A 23576-nucleotide genomic window follows, 5' to 3' on the forward strand; every position below is an offset into this window, starting at 1 on the left:
CTTGCTTATGGCAAACACAGCCCACGTAAACTGTTCAGCAGCACCGAGTGAGGCAAATGGGCTGCAATGAGGGCTGAGCAGCACTGCCAGTCCCAGTGTCTGGACCGGCTTTCACCGAATCACAGGATGGGTCAGGTTGGAAGGGACCACAGTGGGTCATCTGGTCCAACGTCCCTGTTCAAGCAGGGTCATCCTAAACCACATTACACAGGGTTGTGTCCAGACAGTTCCTGAATATCTCCAGTGAAGGAGACTCCACGACCTCTCTGGGCAACCCGTTCCAGTGCATGGTCACCTGCAGAGTAAAGAAGTTCTTCCTCGTGTTCAGGTGGAACTTCCCATGCACCACTTTCTGCCCATTGTCTCTTGTCCTATTGCTTGTCACCGTGGACCAGAGCCTGGCTCCATCCTCTTGACACCCTCCCTTCAGATAATTATACACATTAATGAGGAGCCCTCTTAGTCGCCTCTTCTCGAAGCTGGAGAGGCCTAGCTCCCTTAGCCTTCCTCCTAAGAGATTCTCCAAACCCTTGACCAGCTCAGTAGCTCTCCGCTGGACCTGCTCCAGGAGCTCCATGTCTCTCTTATACCGAGGTGCCCACAGCTGCACACAGCACTGCAAATGTGGCCTCATCAGGGCTGAGCAGAGCGGCAGAATCACCTCCCTCGACCCTTCTGAACCCTTCCAGGGACCCGCAGCCCCCGCGGGAGGCGGGCATCCGGCGGGCGGCCCTGGCGCCAGCACGGCGCGCTCCCGGCGGCAGGAGCGGCAGAGCGACCCTGGGGAGCTCTGGCGTGCAGAGCCCAGGCTCCGCCCGGCCGCGCTGCCACGGCCCGGTCGCTACCAGGGGCAGGGCAGCCGGCGGCGGGGCGGCGCGGATTGAGCTCGGAGCGGCCCGGGCCGGGGGCGGGAGAGGCGCGGGCGGCAGCGCGTTCCGGGCGGAGCGGAGCCACATTGGGCAGCGCCGCGCGGGCTTCTGGGAGAAGGGGCCGTCCCCGCCACCGCCCCCCGCCCGTCCTCCGGCCAAGATGTCTGACATGGAGGATGATTTCATGTGCGATGATGAGGAGGACTACGACCTGGTAAGGGCGCGGGGCGGCGCGGGGGCTCGGCGGTGGGGCCGGGGGCGCGGCCGGCGCGGAGCCGCTCCGGGCCGGGGCTGGCGCGGCGCGCCCGCCGCAGCTGCCGCCCCGCCGGGGCTGCCCCGGCAGGGAGCGCGGACAGGCAGGAGGAGCTTCCCTGCCGGGGAGGAGGGCGCGGGCAGCGGGCGGTGGGTGCGAGGGGCGGGTGCTGCCGTGGGAGCAGCCCCCGGCCGCCTCTCCCTGGAGGAGCAGGCTCCGGGCCGGGCAGGTGGATAGGCCCGGGCTGGCCCGCGGGCTGGCCCCGTGTCCCCGCAGGGCTCGGGGTGAGGGCAGGCTCCGATGCGCTGCCCCCCCTCCCTCCTCCTGCCCCCGGCCCGAGTGTCGGGCACGAAGTAAAGTGATAAAGTTGCCCGCCCTCCTCCCCGCCCGCGGCTCCGAGAGGCCCTTGGGGGTGGATGCGGTTCTTGTGCTTGTGCGGGCGACAAACTGAGGGAAAAGTGGGGGGAAGAGAAAAGGGGGTGAGGAGAAGGGGCCACACGGCCGGTTTCTGACGCTAAACGCTGAAAGGTGCGCTTGTTTTTAACTTTTTGTCTTTATAGCTTTAGCGAGCGTTTTGCCACCCCCGTTTTGTTTTTAATTGCAAGGTTTGGGGGGGTTTTCCTGTTAACATTTTACTAAATGTTGACATCAGGTTTTGTCCTAAGCTTTTACAGTTAAAAAAATTGCTGCTTTTCTCATTGGTTTTATTTATATTGCCCTTGCTTGTTGTTTTTTTCTGCTTTTACGAACTTTCCATAGGTTTTTAAACTAGAGACATTTAAAAAAAACCCTGTGTATGGTTGAGGCTTCAGTGCTGCAAACTCCAGACACTTGTTTCTGGAAGATTTGCTTTCTAACAATTATTTGGTAATCCTTGCTACTTATGAATTCACTTTAAATACTTACCTGATTTTATTTGAAATAGTTTCTGGGCAGTGTTTATTACGAGCCACTCAGAATGGCTGGATGATGTTAGATACAGAATAAAAGCACCTGGGTTTGGTTTTGAGGGATTTTTTTCGTTCATGTAGGAGTGCTTATGACCAGCGTTGTTATCATAACTCTATGAGCTGCTTGTGTCAATGTTCCACGAACTGTTAGTGTTCCCCTTAAGTCCATGAATGAATTCACAGACTTTCAAAAATGAGGTTACTGAAGGAAATACACAGAGACTGTTTAAAACCGAATTTTCATTCATTTTCATTAACACTGAAATTGGTGTCCTGATTTAAAATACTATGGTTTTTTGACATGTGATACAATCAGAGGAGAATTCATGTTGAATATCCATCCATAACATGAGAACTGAACATGTCGAAAAGCCATTGGAATTGCATTTTTCAGTCTTTAAAGGTACAAATTTGAGTAAGACTGCAGCTCAAATTCATGCTGCATTTTGTCAGTTTTCACCAAGAATGGTTTAATGCTTTTTCCTGTATTTATTTCTTCTGAAGTATGTACTTTCTCATTGGAAAAACCTTCCTGAAACGTCTTGCTTGTTGCAGGTTTCAGCCTCTGACTGTAGGTACTTTCACTGGAATATTTTCATCATCATTAATTACCCCTAGCCCAGACCTTTCCAAAATTTAAAAATACTGCTTGTAATAATTAGGAGCGTGTTAGTTTTCTCCTTTCAGTATGTAACTCCCATGTAAAGCATTAACTAAAGCTACAGATTTTAAAATTTAATTTCAATGCATAACTGATGGGGGGGAAAAGCTCCCAGAATTGAATAATCAAAATATTCCAGCTAGACTGGTTTCAGCATTCCAGGACTAACAGACTGTGATTGGCTGTTGTTTTCAAATGTGCTTGAGACTGTAATTGTAGTGTTCCACAGAATTGTTTCAGAAAAAAGTTAAGGCCCTTGAAGATAGGGCCTGGTTTCATCTTTTCATGTCGATATAAATCTAGTTAAATTAAGAGAAGACTGTATAAGGGGATGCATGATTCTCAAGTTCAGTGAAAAGGCTGCTGCAGAAGGCTTTGCAACAAAAAAAATGAGTACAAGACAAAATACTTAGACCAGTGCAGAGCTGAAAATAAAGGAGCACATGTGAGTGCGGGTGAATACTTTTTTTGAGGAATAGGAGGAGAGGCAGTAATTAGAGAAACAGTTAAGGAAAGAAGAAATAGCAATTTTGTGAAAATACAGTATGGTGAAACTAGGTTCAGGTTTCCCAGGGTAGCTACTAGCATAACGGTTTTACTGAAGACTCCCCAAAAAATTCATTTTGTCAGCTTTTATTAGAAGTGATTATGGCTCTTTAAATGTGCACTTGACCTGCTGATTATGGAGACCCAGTCAGTTAAATTTCCTTAAGTATGCAAATGTTTCACACTTGAATAGAAATGTGAACAGATATTCTGAAGGCCTAGCTCTTTCCCAGCTTCATCATGGAATTTTGTATAATTAGAGTAATTACTACGCTGTTAAACAATTGAAGACTACCCACTTTACAGGTTGTACTTGACTGTTTCTATTTAGTTTTTCATTGGGTAAAAAGTCAAGGTTTTGTATGTAAATGACCTCAGCCACTCCTAGAGAAGTTAACTTTATTTACTGGGAGTCTTGATATAGGAAGAAATTCCATTTATGTTTGTGTGGATGGACCTAGATTCACAGTTTGCTGCTAATGTGCAGTGACAGCCTTGATTATAACATGGATTATTCCACTTCATGCTTCAATGAACAGAATAATGTTTACTGGTCATTAGGAAACCACTCAACTTTCATTTCTAGTTTAATTTCTGAATTCGAATTTCTAGCTTTTAGGTGCCTTACATGACTTCAGTCCAAGTTCTTTTTACTAGATCCAGCCTGAGGGTGGAGAAGGACAGGGAGGGAAGGACCATTGTAAATTCCATTTCTGTTTTCAGTCTGGGACAAAAGACTATGTTTGGAATTGACTTTGAGGCTAAACTCAGCCTTCATCCAGAAATTGATTCTTCCAGGCACAATGACAAACACATTGACAGTTGTTGTAGTACGTCTACTGGATTGTTTTGTTTTAAATAAACAAGGAATTTGCCTGTGGTGTTCTTAAGTATCGTGTTCTGAAATTCAACTTTAAAATTAAAGGAAGGTTGGACAAATCTGTTTTCTGAGCAACTGGTCTTCTTTATGTTATGGAGTTGTATGACTTCAGTGACTTGAGTGGAAAAGCTGGATAAAATTCTGAGGAACAGCCATCAGTTTGCACCCTGCTGAGAGGGCTACAGGTTCATGAGGATTGGCATGGCTCAAGTATGGGGAGCATCCCCTTAGATTACTGAGGATTTCCTGTTTCAGACTGTGATGATATTGGGAAATAGGTACTCTCATTATTTATTTCAAGCTACCTGAATCGGTTCATTCTTTATTTCCAACAGAGAGAAATATACTCCATTTCAAAAGGAATTTTTTTATGTTACCAAACTTGATAACCAATCTTGTCAGTAGGTAGAGAAATTATCCTATCTTATATTGATGCATTGAAATTTTATGCAGATATTGTCACCTCTTCCCAACTGTTCATGTTTCAATATTGCCATTATTTTAATAAATACATAGATATGTTGCAGACAAGAAAGTGATAGTGCTGCACAAACAGGCTTTTACAACTAAAGAAATACCAGATCAAGCAGATCCAGTTTACCCTCTTCTGTTTCCTTGTTATGTTTAATTACATTAGTATGTGATTTAAAAAAATAAAAGTGAGCTTCACAGAGGACATAGGATGTACTGTTCTCTGAATTAATTACTGTTTCATATTTTATAGAGTTTCAGCATATGTCCTGAGATTTTATTTTATGCATTCTCTTCAGACTTATCTTTAAACACAGAATTTATATATATGGGGCTTGTTTTGCTCATTGAAATGTCTCAGAAGGAAGTATTGAGGTAAAAAGCCTGAGAATATAATTAGTCAGTAAATTCTTTCTGTCTGACCAGTGACAAGTGTCAGTAAGTTCTGGGTTTTGTTGGCTTTTTTTGACAGTTATTCAGCACTGTGTTCAGAACAGAGCTCTCCAGGATCTGATATGCAGGTGCTTAACAGAAGCAAATTAGATCTAAGTTACGCTCAAAACTGGACTTTCTGAAAAGGATGCAGGTGACTGTAGGAGAGCTGGGTGACAGAGGTAGAAAGTAAAGGCACCTTTTTACTGTACTCTTTACATGTCATAATACCAGGTTTCTCCTTCTGCAGTCTCCTGTCTCATTTCTGTGCATCTTCCAACTGGAAAAAAAATTAAAGACAGAGCAGAGTCTTTCATGGGACTCCTCTGACACCACTGCAAATGGCTGGTTTCACAGCCTTCTATTCCTGGTGTCAGCCCTGGTGTGAGCCAGCAGGCACGGGATGACTTGCAGAGTTAGTGAGTAGAACAGAAGAGCAGAGACCTGGAATGTGGAAAAGAAACCAGGCCTCCCAATGCCTGGCTGAGTGCTTGCAGACTTCTCACACAAATCACACTCTTGTTTTTGCTCCCAGCGTTTGCCTCTGTTCTTTTCCTCCTTGCTCTTTCGCATTCCAGTCTTACTGCTTTCTTTATATTCATGTGCCTGGAAACCAGCAGCAAATGCTCATAGAAACTGGTACTTGCTTTTTGTCCTGATGCCTGCAGGCCAGTGGTCCAGGAAGAGCAAATGCAAAGAAAGTTGTGCTTAGCAGACCTCCTGAATGCCATGGTTAGGAAACAGAGTTAGCTGAAGTAAAACTAAATTTGTACCCGACTTATTCTCAGAAACAATTGTACTTCATAAAAAAAAAAATTGTTTGAGTCAGCCAAATGGTTGAAATTTGGTAAAATTACCAGCAATTGAAAATTGACAGTAATAAGTATTTTCAACAATGTCCTTGAAGGATTCATTTTTACAGAAATAGATCTCTTTATATTGTGTCTTTCTTCTGGAAAGTTATCTTTGTATAGCTACTTTCCACCTTTTTTTTTTGAGAAAGGCTTGCATAGTTTGGTTCCTGTAGAGCTGGTGAATGACAAACAGTGAGCACTGGGGGGCTGCTGTCTCAGCCCAGCAGGATCAGCCATCACAAGGACTCTATGGCATAAACCCCTGAATTGCTGCAGGGAAGGGCAAAGGGATGCTGGGACCACAAATGGACAGGGAGGATCTGGGAGCTCTTAACCTGCCTTTGCTGCTGGAGAAACAGCAAATGGATCCATGCACTAAAAAGGATGATTAAAGCTGACTGGGGTGAACTGACTTCTGTGTGTGCTCATTTTAGAATCTGAGGCTTAATGTTTTATAGCTGTTTACTAGATAAAATGAATTTTATGAAAATACGTAATGTAATAAAGACTTGTTAATTAAATTGGTTCCTTGGTACTAATATAACTTTTAATAAAACTATCTGAAAGAACTATGTTCAGGGAGAGTAAGCTATGTCAGGGGTTTTATCTCCATTACAGTTGAGCTAATGTGGTAATTTCTCTTCCCCCAAGAAGTGATGGGATGGGATTCTGTTGTTTATAACTGAACGCATTTAGAACATGGAACAATACTTAAATAATGTCTTAAGCTCTTTAGCTCCATTTTTTCCAGACTCTATCAGGGATTTCTAATTTTTCGAGTACTAATTAAAAAACCCACTTGCTTGGTTTGATCTCTGAGCAGGGAAGAACCCAGGGGTTTTCAAAGATCAGTTCTGCATACTCAGGCTATTTTTTTTTTTCATTTGAACTTATAATGTTGATGTCCATTTGAAAAATATCACCAGGATCTTAATTTTAAAAATTCTTAGGCCTGTGATTTTTTTTTACATCAGCTGGTGATAAAGTATCACACAGGTGATACTTGATCTTGAAGTTCTAATTAAGAGTGTTGGTCACTATGCAGATTGTTAGGTCTAGATCCTATAGTAGAAATTCTTAGAGTTATTTAGAAATCCTTTTTGTAAACTGTATATTTCTACTTAATTTGCAACAAACTTCTAAACTAAAAGGGTTGAGCTGGGAAGGTTGTTCAAGCAGGAAGCAGGGGCATTAAAAGTGAGGGTGAGGAAAGGTTAGGCTTTTGCTGTCTGAATTTACTGTTAAAAGAACTTTTCTGTTTCCAGAACTGAGAAGGAAATGCATCTTTCTCTTAGTTTCACCTTTGAGGATACAGCTTCATGTTTCCCTCCTTCTTTCCTTTTGCTTTTGGCAGAAGCTGAATGTTTTTACATTTGTATCCTACTGCACTAAGCCATCTCTGCCTCAAAAGAAGGCAGAGTGCTGGTCCTTCTGAATTTATCACCACTGATATAATGAGCATCAGAGCTTGAATTAAGATACAGTGTCTACATGGCTGATTTTTTTTTTCAATCTCATATACAGATTAATGGCATCATCTCATACTTAGTTCAAGGTTTGAAAGTTTTCTTCACAGCTATTAAGTCTAAATATGTCTTTTAAAGTAACCACCTTACATTTTCTCCCTTAAAACTTTGAGTCTTTATCAACATCCTGAATTCTGATGTGAGGCAAATAGGCATCAAGTGAAGAAAAAATACAGCTGTGAGACTTCGATGCATTTCAAAGCATTTCCACTGGGGGAAAAAATTATCTCTAGACTTAACACTTCTTCTTTATTATGTATTAATATTATGAAAATAGCTTTATGGGATATTTAAGTATCATTGAGAAAAATTATCTGAAAAAAGGCTTCTTGCATGAATCCACATCCAGAATCCCTGCCAGAGCTAAGAAGAAAATTCAGATGTTCCTGGCTTTAGGCTAAAAAAGCGTAGTGCCTCCTAAAAGGAATTAATTTAGTTTGCTTTCCTTTTATCTTTACAAATAGACACTTCTGCCAAAAATAATTCCCCATTGTTCAAGTTAAGCATAAACAAGACATCAGCTGATTACACACATCTTAAATGTTATGCTGTTTAATTTTTGGCAGCCTGTATTTCCATAAGGTGCCTGATACAGCTGTTGACATCATGTTCACGCACTCGTAGCTGCTGCTCCACCAGAGCTGGATCAATAAAGACTTCACAAAAACAAGCTGACCAAAATGAAAGCCTGCCCAGTGAAATGAGACACTTCCTGTTTTCTTTGCTGTTTTCAGTATTAAGTTTTTATAGCTCTGTGGGAATTCAGAAAACAGGTTTGTGGAATTGAGACCATTCATTCTCACTAATGCTAATACTTTGTGGAGTGAAAATAATTACATACGTGGGCAACTTGCCTACATGTTACAAATAGAAACATTAACAGGTAGAAGGACAAATGTCTCAAGTACTGTGTTTAATAAAATCTGAGTCAACTGCGAGCTCCCACGATTAATTTTTCCATTAGAACTTTAGAAAACTGAAACTTTGGAAGATTTGCTTTCAGTGCAGAGAGGAGAGAGCTATTTTAAAACTTCTCTTTTATCTCATCTTTTTTCATTCCTTCTTATGGTTTTGAAGGAGTCCATTAATAGTAGGACATATGAATGAACAAAAGAGTAAATGTGCCTGATAAAGTACAATAAAAGAATAAAATCCAACCTAAAAAGGGGCACCTTACTATGCATTGTTTATGTTGTTACAATGGAAAGTTACTGTGACAACAGTAACTTTCAGATTTAAAAAGATTCTGTTAAACAGTTCATCTCCTAATAGACAAGGACCCTATTCAGAGGAGTTGGCTTGAAAATTCAGAGGTGTGAAGTGGTTTTGAGTCGTGTAAAACTCACATGAAATTCTTATTTTAGCTTTGTTAGTGTTTTGTAATTCAGACACACAACGTTGTCCTTCAGCAAAAGATAAAATGTGTTGAGGAATTTTCATCAGAAAAAAGTCTCGGAGTACTTTTTTAAGAAATAAAGTAATAATTGGTAGAAGTAAATACTTCAATTTGTTTGGCACCAGTGTACATGATGGGTAATTATTTGATTAAATTATTGTGCCTGTGCCCCACCCCACTGTCTTTGGCAGCATCCTTAGCATTTTCTCAATCATCTCCTGCTTCTCAGCACAGAAGCAGCTGGTGTTCTCATTATTCTTTTTTTTTTTTTAATTTCCTTACACAAGTATGAATCGTTGTGGCATAAAAAGGCAGATTGGAGTGAGATTCATGGAAGCATTTGATATCCTCCATAGCTGAATCATTCCCTGTGCAGCAGCTCAGCCCCAGTCTGTTCTGGGGATGGCAGAGGTGGTAGAACAGGGTGCCTGTTGGAGAACCAGTGGGCATCTGTCCTTAAACACGGGCATTGGCAGAATTCCAACAATACAGTCTGTACTTGTCATAAAGGTGAAGCTGGTAGAGCTGTGAGTTCATTAATGCAGAAAGAAATCTGCTGGCAGGCAGATGTTGGTGGTTGGTGAGTCTGGTCTGGTAATGGGAGAGATTAAATCACCATAAGGGTCCGGACCTGTCACATGCTCTAAAACCGAACGTTTCCTGTTAGTTCCCAAGCATTCCGTATCAGTTGGAGCAATGTCTTACTATATTTTATCCATTTTCAGCAGATTATTAGATGTTCTGAACCTTTCTTTTTTTCTCTTTTTTTTCCCCCTTTAAAATGTAGGAATATTCTGAGGACAGCAATTCTGAACCAAATGTGGATCTGGAAAATCAATACTACAATTCCAAAGCTTTGAAGGAAGATGATCCCAAAGCAGCATTAAGCAGTTTTCAGAAGGTTTTGCATCTTTATGTTCTATCTCCTCTTTTTATATTAATTCACATTTTAAAATACTTGCTTACCATTTGAGTCATTTTCTGGAATTTTAAGAATAATTTTTAGGTTTACTACTGTGCTAAGTTTATCACTGGACAATTTAAAACTCCTGGCTGACTGCCTTTCAGGACCATTCTTAGGGATCATAAATAGGACATGAAATAGTCTTATTTTATCACAGATCTGAGTTTTTCATCTTCAGGATTTACTAAGTTAATTGAACAGTTCTAAATGTGTTTTCACGTGTCAACAATAGAAGCCAGATCCATTTTTTTTTTTAATGGTGTTTTCCCAAGTGGTTTATGTAACATATTATATTTGGTTTGCTATCTGATTCCAAAGCATTAAATGTATAAATACTAAGTGACACAGAGTTTCTTTTCTTCATCTCAGTTTTAAATTTTTTGTTTGCACACTGCTACCAGAAAGCAGTATGTTAGATGTAACTTTTTAAAGGAAAAGTAGGTATTTGCATTTCTTGGCTTATTTATAGTGCATAACAGAATTATATACATGACTTCAAAAAAACTTTCCAGAATTTTTACTTACGAAACATTCCCTTAACTATGTTACATTAAAGCCTGGAAGCTTTTCTGCTGTGTGTAATTCAGAACTGTTCTTATTTAACTAATTTAGTCAAAATTGAGTTGAGTCAGTTTTGCAGGGGGTGTTAAAGCTTTTTTGTGCATATGTATTTATGGAGCAGTGGTAAAGTTTAGTGTTTGGCACTGAAGTTTAGTGTTTGCTGCTAACAACAACAATCACATTCACCCTCCCTACAGCAGCTAAGTTGTGAAAACTTGTAAGATACAAACCTCTCACTAATCTTTTCAATAATACCAGGAAAGAGTAAAATCGAAGAACAGGGCAGAGTTAAACATTACTTGGTAAGGAACAAAGTGGGGGGGGAAAGGCATGTGTGGGATATGTACATTTTAAACAAGATATAAAATGGATTTAAGTTTGAATAAAGCTTTTATAAATATTGTGCAAAAAATTCTTCTGTTTCAGGTATTGGAGCTCGAAGGTGAAAAAGGAGAATGGGGATTCAAAGCTCTGAAGCAGATGATTAAAATAAACTTTAAATTGGTAGGAATTCCAGCTATCACTTGGGAGTAAATGGCATAAATACATATTTGATCCAGAGACCTTAAGTTATTATTCTGATTTACCCCCATGACAACTAAATCTGCCAGAACTTGTCTTTTGCAGCCTTTAGTGGCTACTACAGACCTGGCAGGAAAATGATGGGGTGGTTGCAAGTTAAAGGCAAAGTGGATGCAAAATAGCTGCTGTAGTCAGCTGATACTCTCTGAAAGTCTGAGGCTCAGTCCCTGCTGTCCTGAGGTATCACACCAGTGAAAATGTTCATGTTCTTGTGTGTGTGTCCTGCACCAAGACAGAGCAGTGAAACATTTATATGGTGCATGTGCAGCTGTTCCAAACAGTTGTATGGCCAACTCTGTTTTCTTCACTGAGATAAATATTTTAAATGTCTATTCCATGCAGTGCTGATGAAGTTATTTCTGATTCTGCTGCTTATGAATAATGTGGTGAAGTAGAAGTTCAAATAGCAACCACTCACTACTGCATAGTCCTTCTGTTATGCTTTCTTTCCTGTATGCACTTGCAAGATACAACTCAGTTTTTAATCATTAAAGCAAAAATTATAATGTAATTTTGTTTTTCTTTTAGACTAACTTCCCTGAAATGATGAATAGGTATAAACAGCTACTGACCTACATACGGAGTGCAGTTACAAGGAATTACTCTGAAAAATCCATCAATTCTATTCTTGATTATATCTCTACTTCCAAGCAGGTTGGATCATCACTTCTTTCATCTTCATGGTTTTCTGTTTTGCATTTTAACTATGGACTTTTGTGTTTGGTTTGAGCTTTTTTGATCTTAGATTGAATATATTTCCCACATTTTGTGGATTCTGTTAAAACAGATAACTTTTCATAAATTTGTCCTTTTTTGGCAATACTTACCTGGGTTTTCTATGCTCATAAATAAATACTTTTTTTTTTTATTAGCATATTAGCTGCACAGTATCCAGTGTCCTCTCAAAGTAATTTTTAATTAAACAATACTTTTTTTTTTTTACTTTTGGGGGGGGAGAGGGGAATCTTTGTAGTGAAGTGTTGGTGTGAAATGCTGCCTTCTGTGAGTGACCTGTGCCAGTGAGGTACATGGTCACAGCCCAGCTCCTTTTCTTTTGTGTTGGTGTAGAAGCTTTACAGAGAGTAGGAAGCTCCCCTAACTGACTGCCTGGGAGGATCACTGGTCTTTAGTGATGACTCTTCAGTCATTATCACAATCTTTCCTGTCCTGCTACTCTTAGGAAGTGAAGGTTTAATAGCTGAGTGGTTGGTTACCCTTAAGGTCTAAAGGATTGTCTTAGACTATTCCTTTCTTGGCAAAGATTAGTCTCTGGTCTAAATGCAATTGAGCCAGGCCTGGAGGGACAATCTGGAAATCTTAATTTTATGTATAGTCACAGATCTGCTATCCCCAAAAGAACTATGGCTATAAACAATACTAATGCATTCTCTGTTTTACCTTGTAAAAGGTAACATTCAGCACTATGATTTCCATTTTAGATGTTGTATTTTTGGGTTTTGTGCAGAGAAAAGGTTTGATACACTCAAGAGGTTTCTTTCACTCAGCATTGGTAGTACAGAAAGGAGAAGGGATCTTTTCCTTTGACCATTTTCCTCTCTTTGTAAAGTATATTTTCTTTTTGATATGTAAATCATTTTTGGTTTTCTTCTTTTTAAGTAGGAGCAATGTTGCCTGTGTTTGTTACACAACATCAGAATTCTATTCCTTGGTTATATAAGATGGGCTCTTATAAGATGCCTTTCATTTTTCACAGATGGGTGGAAATCTTGGAATGTGAATGCTTTTTAATTGTATGTTTCATATAAGAAAAACAAGTGTAGTTAGTTTTGTTACTTTAGAAGCTCTTTACAGTTTAAATGCAGACATTCAGTAAGATACAAATACCTTTCTTATTTTGAAGTTCAAGCATGCACTTTTAGTTTGTTCAGATTGACTTTATTAACAGGTACAAATTTGCTGTTTACAATTATAGAATTCTGATTTTTTATGCCAGATGGATTTGCTTCAGGAATTCTATGAAACAACACTTGAAGCTCTGAAAGATGCTAAGAATGATAGATTGTGGTTTAAGACAAACACAAAGGTAAAATATATAACTTACTCTTTTTTGCTTTTGTTTGACACCTTCAGCTAACTCTTATACTTGTGAAATCTTAATAGACCTCAGTACTTCAATTCTTTTTTCATTACAGCTTGGCAAATTATATTTAGAAAGAGAAGAATATGGAAAGTTACAAAAGATTTTGCGTCAGCTGCATCAGTCGTGCCAGGTACCTTTATATTTTTAATCACTGTGGCTTAGTAAACAACATTGATTTTGGGGGTTTGGTTTTTTTTTTTTACATCTGTTGTTGGCCTTTGGGGCGTGTTGCTGAGCTTTAGTACAGAGAGAAGAAATTCTGTGCCTGATTTAATTTGTTATCTGTTTGATAACATGAAAAAAAAAAGATAAGTGTTTTATTCCTTGCTTAAAGATGATTTTTTAAAAAATTATTCACAGCTGTTGATTAGGTTGCTCTTCAGTCAGGTGCAAGGATGAGAAGCACATATCAATTATCTATAATGCATAGAGATTCATTTTAAAATATAGCAAAGATTCCACGTGAGCTTTATTCAAAACTGAAAGTACAGTTGTTACTTTCCCATCTGGAAGGAGAAAAAATAAATTAGCCGTGCAGCCTGCTGTGTGTGTTTGTGACAGTTTTCTTCTTTCAGTATGGAAAACAGGTTACAAATGTCTGGGAAATGGTTCTGTTACAGGCAGCAGAAGATTGCACGTGTTATCTGTATATATGCATTTGTGTCAGTCATTGCATTTATGTACTGAGAGTGTGATTTAAGCAAAGTGGGAAAGAATAACAGGTAAAGTTTTGAAGAAAAAAAATTTAATTACACAGAAATACTGATGTTTTAAATAAAGGGCTTCAAAACTTGGCCTGTGATAAGTTCTTCAAGTATTATGTTTTCTGTTAAGAGTTGTATCAAAATTGCAGAGTTTTAGGAATATTCCTATTTCTGACAGGAAATTACTGAGAGTATTTGGTAATCAGGTTTTTTACTAGTATAAAACTGAAATTGCTGTTCTCTTAAAATTTCACAGTATTTATTACTTAATCTGTCCTAGACTGATGATGGGGAAGATGATCTAAAAAAAGGTACTCAACTATTGGAAATCTATGCTTTGGAAATTCAAATGTATACAGCACAGAAAAATAACAAAAAGCTTAAAGCACTATATGAACAGTCATTGCACATCAAGTCAGCCATTCCTCATCCGCTGATCATGGGAGTTATCAGAGGCAAGTTCACCTTGAATTTTTCATTTAACTTCTGTTGCATAGATTAGTTTTATGAAAATCTGAGAACTAATGGGTTTTTTCCAGAGGATCCTGTAGATTCAGAGGCTGTGGTCTCATCGTGTAGGACGTAGCTCTGCTGTTCTGGTGCCCGAGTACCAGATGCACTGGTCAGGAGGGCAGGACAGTTGGCCATATAAATGTTAGGAAAGAAGCAGTAGAAAGCAAAAAGGAAGACTTGAGCTGTTTGGCACCACGGCAAGCAACAAAAGATAAATGCAAAGGCATTTTCAGGGGATAAAAACAAAGGCTTGACAGGAAGGGCTGCTGGCAGAAGGGACTGCTGTTTCTGTAATCCCCTTTGGTAAATCTGTGCTCGATGTCTCACCTCACTGAAATTCAGCAGGAACTGAAGGGCTTTAAGATGTACTTGAAAATATTATTTATTATCTGCAGTGATGAATTGTAGTGGAAACATGCTGTGTGTCTTGAGAAAAACCCCCTTCTCCAGAATACTGTTGTGCCTTCCTCCTTCCACTGCTGTAGGCACTTGCACAGACAATCAGGCAGCAGTGGGTACTTCAGGAGATAGAGAGTATTTCTCAGTTTTTCTGTGCAGTTTTGCTCAACAGATAGGGAAAATTCCATAAATATAGGAAGTCTGTTGCCATTGAAATGGAGATAAATTCCATTTCAGTTTTTAGAGTATTTTAACATAAGGGTTGAACTAATTATTGGCTATGAGGATTAGTGTTCTTTCAGTTTTACGATGTGGGTTGGGTTTTGTTTGTTCTTCTTTGGAATGAGTTTATCCAAATGACAGCGCTGTATGTGAAGGCCCTAATGCTTTTTTTTTCCTGGTGATTTCAGAGAATGAAATGACTTCTGAAAATATTTCAGTAATCTATTTAGAAATAGCGTGGAACTTGGGTACAATTACTGTAGTCAGCAACAAGCACACAGTGTTCCTTTTCTCTTCATCTGTGTTTTCTTTTCAGAATGTGGAGGCAAAATGCACTTAAGAGAAGGAGAGTTTGAAAAGGCACATACTGATTTTTTTGAAGCATTCAAGAATTATGATGAATCAGGGAGCCCCAGAAGAACCACTTGCTTAAAATACTTGGTCTTAGCGAACATGCTCATGAAGTCTGGAATAAATCCATTTGACTCTCAGGAGGTATTTTTTTCTTTTTCCTTCACATTCCCCCTCCCCCTCTCTGAGTTTATAGAGAAATTATTCAAAAGATGAAAATGGAAAAAAAATATTTAAAATCTAAGCTTGCATATTGTGCTTTCTGTTCTGTGTAGGCTAAACCATACAAAAATGATCCAGAGATTCTAGCAATGACGAATTTAGTAAGGTAAGATTTTAATTTTTCTGGAGGAGAGAACAAAAAAAAATAAAAAGATATAGTGTCCAAACCAAAAATGAAATATTTTTAGAGATGGCTTTTCTCTCTACAGCTAAGACAGTTATTTCATCAATATTGAGCAAATATTTGTACTGTTTTTCTTAAGAAACTTACTTAGTATGATATACCAAAGTATCTGTATTATACCAGGTAGGAATACAAGAGACATGCTGTTTCTTCTGCTCTCCTGAAATTTTTATGCAGTGGCAAAAACCTAATTTCTGTCCTTAAATAGAAACTGTCCCAGCTTGTACTACAACTGGACTTTAGGGCTGACTAAGTTGACTGACATGTTATACCAAAGCCAATAGAATAAGCTGATGCATGGATATGTCGTGATTACTAAAGGAGCTTCATAATTTAGGAATAGAAAAACTGAACTCTCAGGTGATCTCCCCTATCCTTCAAACACACATGAAAATCAACAGAAGGCCAAATTACCTCTTACAGGCAACTGTGATATGAGGACTTCCAGTGTATTAAGATCATAAGTAAAATAAAGTGAACTGAGGCAGGTTTTGTGTACTGTGCTTTGAAACTGCCCTATTCCATCCATTCTATCCTGCCTTTGCTTTATCAAGTTAAAAGAAATAAACAATACATAGTAAAAGCTTTCCCACCTTTTCATTAGGTAAGAAGCAGTGTCTGCTCACGTTCTGAAATGCACAGTTGATCTGTTGGAACAAACCCTGCTCTGACACCGCTGTGGTGCTGTGCCATTGTATGCATACAAATTGTTTCTGGAAGTGAGGATGTTCATCCATTTTTGACACAGTGGTTGAATAAATTATTTGGCAGTTCATTAAGAGACTATTCCCAGTAATTCATTCCACTTTAGATGCGTTTTTTCTACTTCACTGTCATAGTTCCTTGTGAATTTGAGGCAGAAGGAACTCCAGATGGCCTTACCCAATCTGATTTTATTCATATTTCTAATTTATATCTTTTATCTTGACATTTGAGTATAACTACTTCTATAAAATTAATAATGCAATTAAAGCAGTGTAGATAAGAAATATGCAGAAGATAAAATTAATTTCAAAGATTACAATTATGTTTTTAATCCTTTCCATACAGTGGGAACTTATGTGTTTTACATATGATAAAAGGAGACTTCTGAAATAAACAATAAAATATACTGAACTGAAATTCCTTTTAACTGTTAAGTAAAATTTACTCGTTTCATGTGATACAGTCCATGCCACTCACATAACTCCATTTATAAACTACTCAAGTTCTACCTTGAATGTAAGAGGTCTTTTTCTTGCCCATTTTAATAAAGGATGAATCTTTTTGACCAGTTTCAAAACAGTTTTAAAATATACAGACCAGGAAGGAAAAATAAACGTTGTTTTTAAAATGTTTGATGTCAGTATTAAAAAGAAGTCGAAAGCATGTATTTCAAGAAAAAGGTCTTGTTTCAGGGGTTACAGCTCTTGATCTTTAAATGATGCTGTGGTGCCACTACTGAACCCACCTGTTTGTAACCCTTTCTCAGATAACAAGATTGACTGACTAGTTAAAGGATATAAACACAAATAAGGTATAAATAAAAATCTAAAACATAATTTTATGCGAGAATTACTGATGGTTAATCCTGGAAGTCAGGATTTCTTCCATCTTTCTGTATTTTTAGAATTCAGCTTAAGATGGACATTGTAGAGACAGCAACTGCCTTCTATGCTCTTTTTAGCTCTTATTTCTGCCGTGAATTATGAGTTATTGAAGCCAAAATTCATGTAATGGTACTTTTCAAAACTGGATATTTTTAGGGTCTAGGCTTTTTTAAAGAAGTAAGTACAGAAAGTACAAAAGTTTTGAAACTAGAGTGCACTTGTGGAATGACTAAATGTTCATACTAAACTTTAGTAAATGCTCTTAAAATTGAAATAGGAGAAAGGTCATTTCTGTTGCGTTTCATCTTGAGAGAGTTTTTTGCTTATAAAGGTTCTGAATGTAATTATTTGCCACCAACGCTTAATACATGTTTGTATAGAAGATGTAGAACATACTCTTACATAAGTGTGTAACTTTTAGAATAATAATTCAGTCTCTTGTTTTTTCTGAAGTGCCTATCAGAATAATGACATCACTGAATTTGAGAAGATTCTGAAAACAAATCACAGCAACATCATGGACGATCCCTTCATAAGGGAGCACATTGAAGGTATTTTTGAAGGCTGTTTTAATCCTTTTTGTTTTCACTCCTTGGTAAGCTGCTGGCTTTTTTCTATTTTTTTTCTTCCCCATGGTTTACTTTTCTTTTTGGCAGACTGAGAGTTCTTTGTAATTACTTGTTGACAATTCCTTTACTGTTTACAAGTTCCTTAGGAGTTGGTCAAGGCCAGCATGCATCCAGGCATGTGGCATGTCTGTGAAGAATTGCAGGAATGGTGGAGAAAGTTCTAGCAAGAGGGGATGTTCTAAGATAATATCTGTGGTTGTGTTAAGACACTGTGTATTTTGAGTGGTTTGGGGTTTTTTTCCCATTGTAAGGGTGAAATGAGAGCAGCCCTTACCTGTAAAGGTGGCTTGTAAAAAATTTTTGGACTTACAGTACCTATACTTGATAAACCAGGAGAACATATCAACACATGCCTTTCTGTTCCCATAACATGATAAAATAAAGTTCCTCCTGCATTTTTTCATGTATTTGAGAACTGAGAGGTCTCTTCACTTGAACGTAGTGCCCAGTTCTTCAGGTGACTAATAATTCCAAGAGTAGGTGTTACTGTGGCATTGCAAGATCATTTAGCTGGACAGTTATATGAAAAAAAGAGTTAAATCCAGAGACCTGCTTTTCCTGTAATTCTTGTTTGTAAAAGAGAACATGGCAAACAGCAGGGGAAACTAAATATAACCCTGCTACTGCTGCTACATGTTGACTACTGGTGAGCTTCGAAGTCTTGGAGGGAAACTGTAAGATTAGAGAGATGGATGCCTGAGGAAGAAGATGTGACAGAACTGAAAAGCAAGAGAAGAAGGACAGTTGAATCAAAGAATTGAAGAGGATTATGTGCTAGTGATGTCTCATCTTTTTCACTCAGTGGTGATACATGACTTGGTCGTGACTGTAATGTTTACATACCTTGCCTCATTGTTTTAATCTCCTCAGTTTTATTGAGACACATAATCTGGTCTTCAGTGGTTTTTTTATTATATAAACAGTCCTTGTGTAACTAGTTAGGTAAAAATGGATCTAGATTTTTTTTTCCTATTAATTTATAATTGTAATTTATGCTTCCATTTTATCCCAGCTTCCTTTAATAACGTAAAAAAAATTCTAAAACAGTTACTGCATTACTTTACTGAAGCAAAATCAGACACTTCATGCAGATTCTTTTATACTGTTTCAGTTCTTCATCATAATTATACCATTAGGCCCTGATCTTTTCACTTTAAATGTGAATATTCCCCATGAAGTTAAATGCACACAGACTTTTTTAGTTGCATATCCTTAAAAATACCAGTTTTCACTTTTGTACAACACATAAATTAGAGTGACAGACATACCATGCAGTAATCTCTAGGACTTATGCAGTTAGTTTGAATAAGTTAAATTTTTACCAGAGAACATGTTGCTCTATGTTTAAACAGTTTTTGACTCTGTGTGTCCACCTTCAGGGTTGCACGTTGTTTGGATCCCTTGGATTCTGCTGTGCTTCCCCACCCACTGAATTACCACCTTAAAAGATGCTGGTATTTAGGATATCTTTCTCTATGGAGTGGTGTTGCATCTTTATTTCAGTACTGTTGTTTTTACAGTGTTTATTTTTTCTTCTCTACAGAGCTTTTGCGAAACATCAGAACACAAGTGCTTATAAAATTAATTAAGCCTTACACAAGAATACATATTCCTTTTATTTCTAAGGTATGTGTCAGTGGAGCCTTGCATTTGCTTAAATAAATGATTAATAGTGAATAAAAGCTTTTAAATAAATACAGTGCTTCCAGAAATAGATCATCTAAAATACACTCTACACCATAAAGTAGCACTGATGCACTGCTGGCAGCTTTGCAGTGAAAAGAAAGTAAATTTCAAGTGTCATCTGAGTGCTTTTTATAATATGTACTATGATATACTTCTAAAATACTCAATTATCATATTCTACTTGGTGTGGAAAATCGCATTTCTGAAGAGAAATATAAAAAGTGGAATTTGTATAATTAAAAATGTGATTATGAATGTAAATTTTATGAACATAATTAAAATTTGAATTCCTTTTGTTCAGAAGGTATCTTAGAATGTCTGTGTTGTATGAGTTACAGAACTGTGGTAGTAGAACAAACCAACCATTATCATAGAATCACTGAATTCATTGCCTAATCTGGAAAGAACAAAATCAAACCCCAACGATAAGAGATGATTATTTCCATCTCGTGTGGGTCTGTGATTTTGCTTGCAAAAATTCACAGCATTACAGAATGTGTCATGAAATATTAGAGATGCCTATTTTTTATCCTTAAATTCTATTTAGAACTCTGTGTGCCTTTTTTTTTTAAATTAGACTTAGCATGTGTAGAACTTGCTTGAGCCAGAAGATGCAATTATGTCTCTAAATGGTTTTGAGTGTAGATCCATTCTTTCCTGATAATTACTGTCTTATTTTATTTCCTGGGGTTTTGTGGTTGTGGTTTATTTTGTTGTTGTTTGGGATATTTTTTATCTGTTTGTTTTTTCAGTAAGTCAGTAAAGGAACTCATTTCTGGAGCTTCCAAAATTTTGCTTCAGCCTTTTCTGAGAAGTTACTGATCTCTTGATTCTTGGCCACTTGTACTTTGGTGGAGGTCTTTTGCTTGATAGATCATTATTGCATTAATACTTTTGAACAGTAAGAAACAGAAATGAAACCAAATTCTGTATATGAAAATAAAGATTGGAGGGTTTTAATGTTGCAAAACATGATGGCAACATAATGAGTTTTCTTTTTCTTTTAGGAGTTAAACATAGATGTAGCTGATGTGGAAAGCTTGCTTGTGCAGTGCATATTGGATAAGTATGTACTTTATTTTGATTATTGATCTTTGATTACTTTAAAATAAACTATACAAGAAGCAACAACACATTGTTTTGGTGCATTGTGACAATACTAGTTGATTCTAGAAGTGAAAGGTAATGATGCTGACTTTGGATTTGTTTATGAGCAGTAGAGTATGTTGGAAAGATGGGAGCCAAGAAAATGACACTGAGAGATTGAGTGGCATGTTTTTATTTTAATTTTTAATTACATAATAAAGTGTCTTGAATTATTATGAAATTATGAAAGTTACTATTCTAAAAGTTACTATTCTAAGTAATTGTTGCTTATACCCATGTATATTTTTGAGTATATTTTCCAGCTGACAAATTAGTAGTCTGCTCTCCTTAACTGGAAAAACTTGACTACAATTTCTAAAACCTATTTTTCTGGAGGGTAACTTGTTATATCTACTGCAAAAATAAAATCCATACATGAGTTTATATTTTTTTAATTTCTTTTGACATAAATCTCCATTTTTTATGATTCCTTGACTTTGAAGAATTGTTTACCTCATACTGCTTTAGACTTTGTGTGGGTCATAGTTAAGCAGATAAAATGTGCATTGCCCAATGAATTAGTTCATTTGATTTCCAATCATGGTTACAGCTAAATAGGCAGGACTGCCCAGGACAATAATTATAAAGGTGCCAAATTCTGAAATGGCCTTTCTATCCCTCTTGTATCAGACCTCTTATTTTACCTTTGATTTATTGTTAGTTCCTATTTCCACCTTCATTAGCAATTGACAGGTTTTATTTCTTTGCTTCCAGCACTATCCATGGCCGAATTGATCAAGTCAACCAGCTCCTAGAACTGGATCACCAGAAGAGAGGCGGTGCCCGGTATACTGCGTTAGATAAATGGACCAACCAACTAAATTCTCTCAACCAGGCTGTAGTCAGCAAGCTGGCCTAACAGAAAACAAGCTTCTACAAACTACTTAAGGCAACAGTGCAGTGATGTAAACCTTAAAAGAACTGGGAATGGCAAAACTACTGTCGGTTGGTGTGCCCTGAAATTATTGGAGTTATGGCAGAAGTGCTTTTTTGATCAGCTGGTTTGTGTTTTGCTGCTGCATTTATCCCAAGAAAAAAAACAGCTTTAATCTCCAGAAGAAAACCAAAATGCCACGGGATTTATGCTGTATTGACATCTTGCCCTAAACATACAACATCCTAGTAATTTGTCAAGGGGCAATTGATGACCAGAGAGAAGATTTTTGTCATGATTTTAAATACACTGACACATTACTGTTGGTTAAATTTAAACATGTTTTACCTGCAGAAATTCTCTCACAGAAATAACCTGCAATAACTTGAAATGCATACCCTTTTGAACACTTCCTTTTCTCATGTATAAATTGAAATGTTTGCTGCATTTTGCAAAATGTCAATTCTCCAAAAATGTGTCCGTATATTTCTGTACCTGCAGTGTAGTAAAGGTTTAGAAGAAACCCCATAATTATAGTGGCATACTGTCACTTAGGTTTCAAGCAGCAAAATAAACAGTGCAGTTCAGAAATTGTACAGTTGTTTCTTGATGTGCTTTCATTATACTTGAATTTTTCTTGTGTTATTTTTAAAAGAAAATAGATACTACTTCAAAAATAGGTATTACTTGATCCTCATCTCATTTGTGAAGGACAATATGGAGATTTTAAGTCTGAACGCCTTGATAAACGTGCTGTTGATTTTTCTTTTTTCCCCCCTTGAAACAGTGAAACATAAATACTAAAGAGCTGACATTTGGCAGTCTTGCTAACTGACTTTCAGCTTGCAAGATGCCAAACCATTATCAGCCCTGTCTGGTTACGTTGGTGGGTATTTGGCATCTCTCAGGGATTTGCTCGGGTTTTATTTTGCTATTTTAAGAATGCATGTTTGCCAAGCAATACCCTGGGAATAGAAGTGCAGACCCTCTTTGCCTGACCTGTGGTCTTTTTGACTGGATTCAGTGTATATAAAATGACACTGTGGGTTTGGAGTGGGGCCCAAGTACCGTGACATTGGTCATAATGGAATCTCTTCTCAAATGTTTGAATGTGTCATAGTCCCTTCAGAGCTGCTATTCAAGTCCTGAACTCCTGCCACATAGTAGGGACCTGCCTTTTGTGTCCTAAGATTTTGGGATTATCAGATCCATTTAAAATATAGCTGCAGTGGTGACCACAGCACCTTTTATTCCTGTAGCAGATTGTCTGCAGCTGACAGAAAAATTCTCCTGCAGGTCTCAAATGTAGAAGGAATTTTGAAGGGTCACTTCTGTAACTGAGAGTAGTGTGTGATGGTACACAAAGCAGTGCCACACACAGACATTGTAATGGTAGAAGGAAAAATAAGTATGTAGAGCAATTAACACCACCCCAAAAATAGTGAAAAAGCCTAATAAATTACACATGTCCATCACATACATGCAAGGCACTGTGGTACACTCAATGTTCTAGAGCAGGATTTAAATTGGTAACAGGGTGTAACTAAATAGGATAAAATTTATTTTCATCTGAAGAATAGTTATGGCCCTTAGAAAATTATTTTCCTCTGCTGTTGTCAAAGCAAGTGAATTTTTTTTCCTAGAGTTTACACAATAAAGCTTAATGTGTACCATGAGTAGCACAATGCTGAATCTTGGGTGAGCATTTCTTCTTCACTAATGCTTTTTTTTTTTACCCATAGGTATTTTTAATTTATCCACTTACTTAAAACAGTGGTAAAATAAGAATATAAATTGAACTTAGTTTTTAAGCAAAGGGTTTTTTTCCTTTGTAAAATCTGCAGATAACATTGACTAAAAAGCACATTGTGTGTTGTTTCCTTACAATGCTGTGATGTGTAACATAGTTTTTACTTTGAACATTCCAATAATACCTGGTTATGTGAAGTTGAACTTAACAATACTACACAGTAATTGGGACCCTTAGCTACAGATCCAGAGACTTTAACTT

The 23576-nt window shown here is 37.8% G+C and overlaps 1 protein-coding gene across 2 annotated transcripts; it reads left to right on the forward strand.

The window, feature by feature from the left end:
- The first annotated feature begins 915 nt into the window (after positions 1 to 915).
- COPS2 (COP9 signalosome subunit 2) lies at positions 916 to 22970 on the forward strand. 2 transcript variants are annotated; one of them, XM_032699605.1, is made up of 13 exons: positions 916 to 1083; positions 9626 to 9739; positions 10790 to 10867; positions 11474 to 11599; positions 12900 to 12989; positions 13099 to 13176; positions 14031 to 14205; positions 15201 to 15379; positions 15511 to 15563; positions 17684 to 17781; positions 19403 to 19485; positions 20553 to 20611; positions 21406 to 22093. In XM_032699605.1, exons 1-13 carry the CDS (start codon positions 1030 to 1032, stop codon positions 21548 to 21550), a joined length of 1332 nt encoding a protein of 443 aa, XP_032555496.1. In that variant the 5' UTR covers positions 916 to 1029; the 3' UTR covers positions 21551 to 22093. The 2 variants fall into 2 exon arrangements, with proteins under 2 accessions (XP_032555496.1, XP_032555495.1); XM_032699604.1 differs by having other exon boundaries at positions 951 to 1083; positions 12879 to 12989; positions 21406 to 22970.
- Positions 22971 to 23576: the final 606 nt, after the last annotated feature.

Source organism: Chiroxiphia lanceolata, chromosome 12 (assembly GCF_009829145.1).
Source record: "Chiroxiphia lanceolata isolate bChiLan1 chromosome 12, bChiLan1.pri, whole genome shotgun sequence".
Classification (NCBI taxonomy): Eukaryota; Metazoa; Chordata; class Aves; order Passeriformes; family Pipridae; genus Chiroxiphia; species Chiroxiphia lanceolata.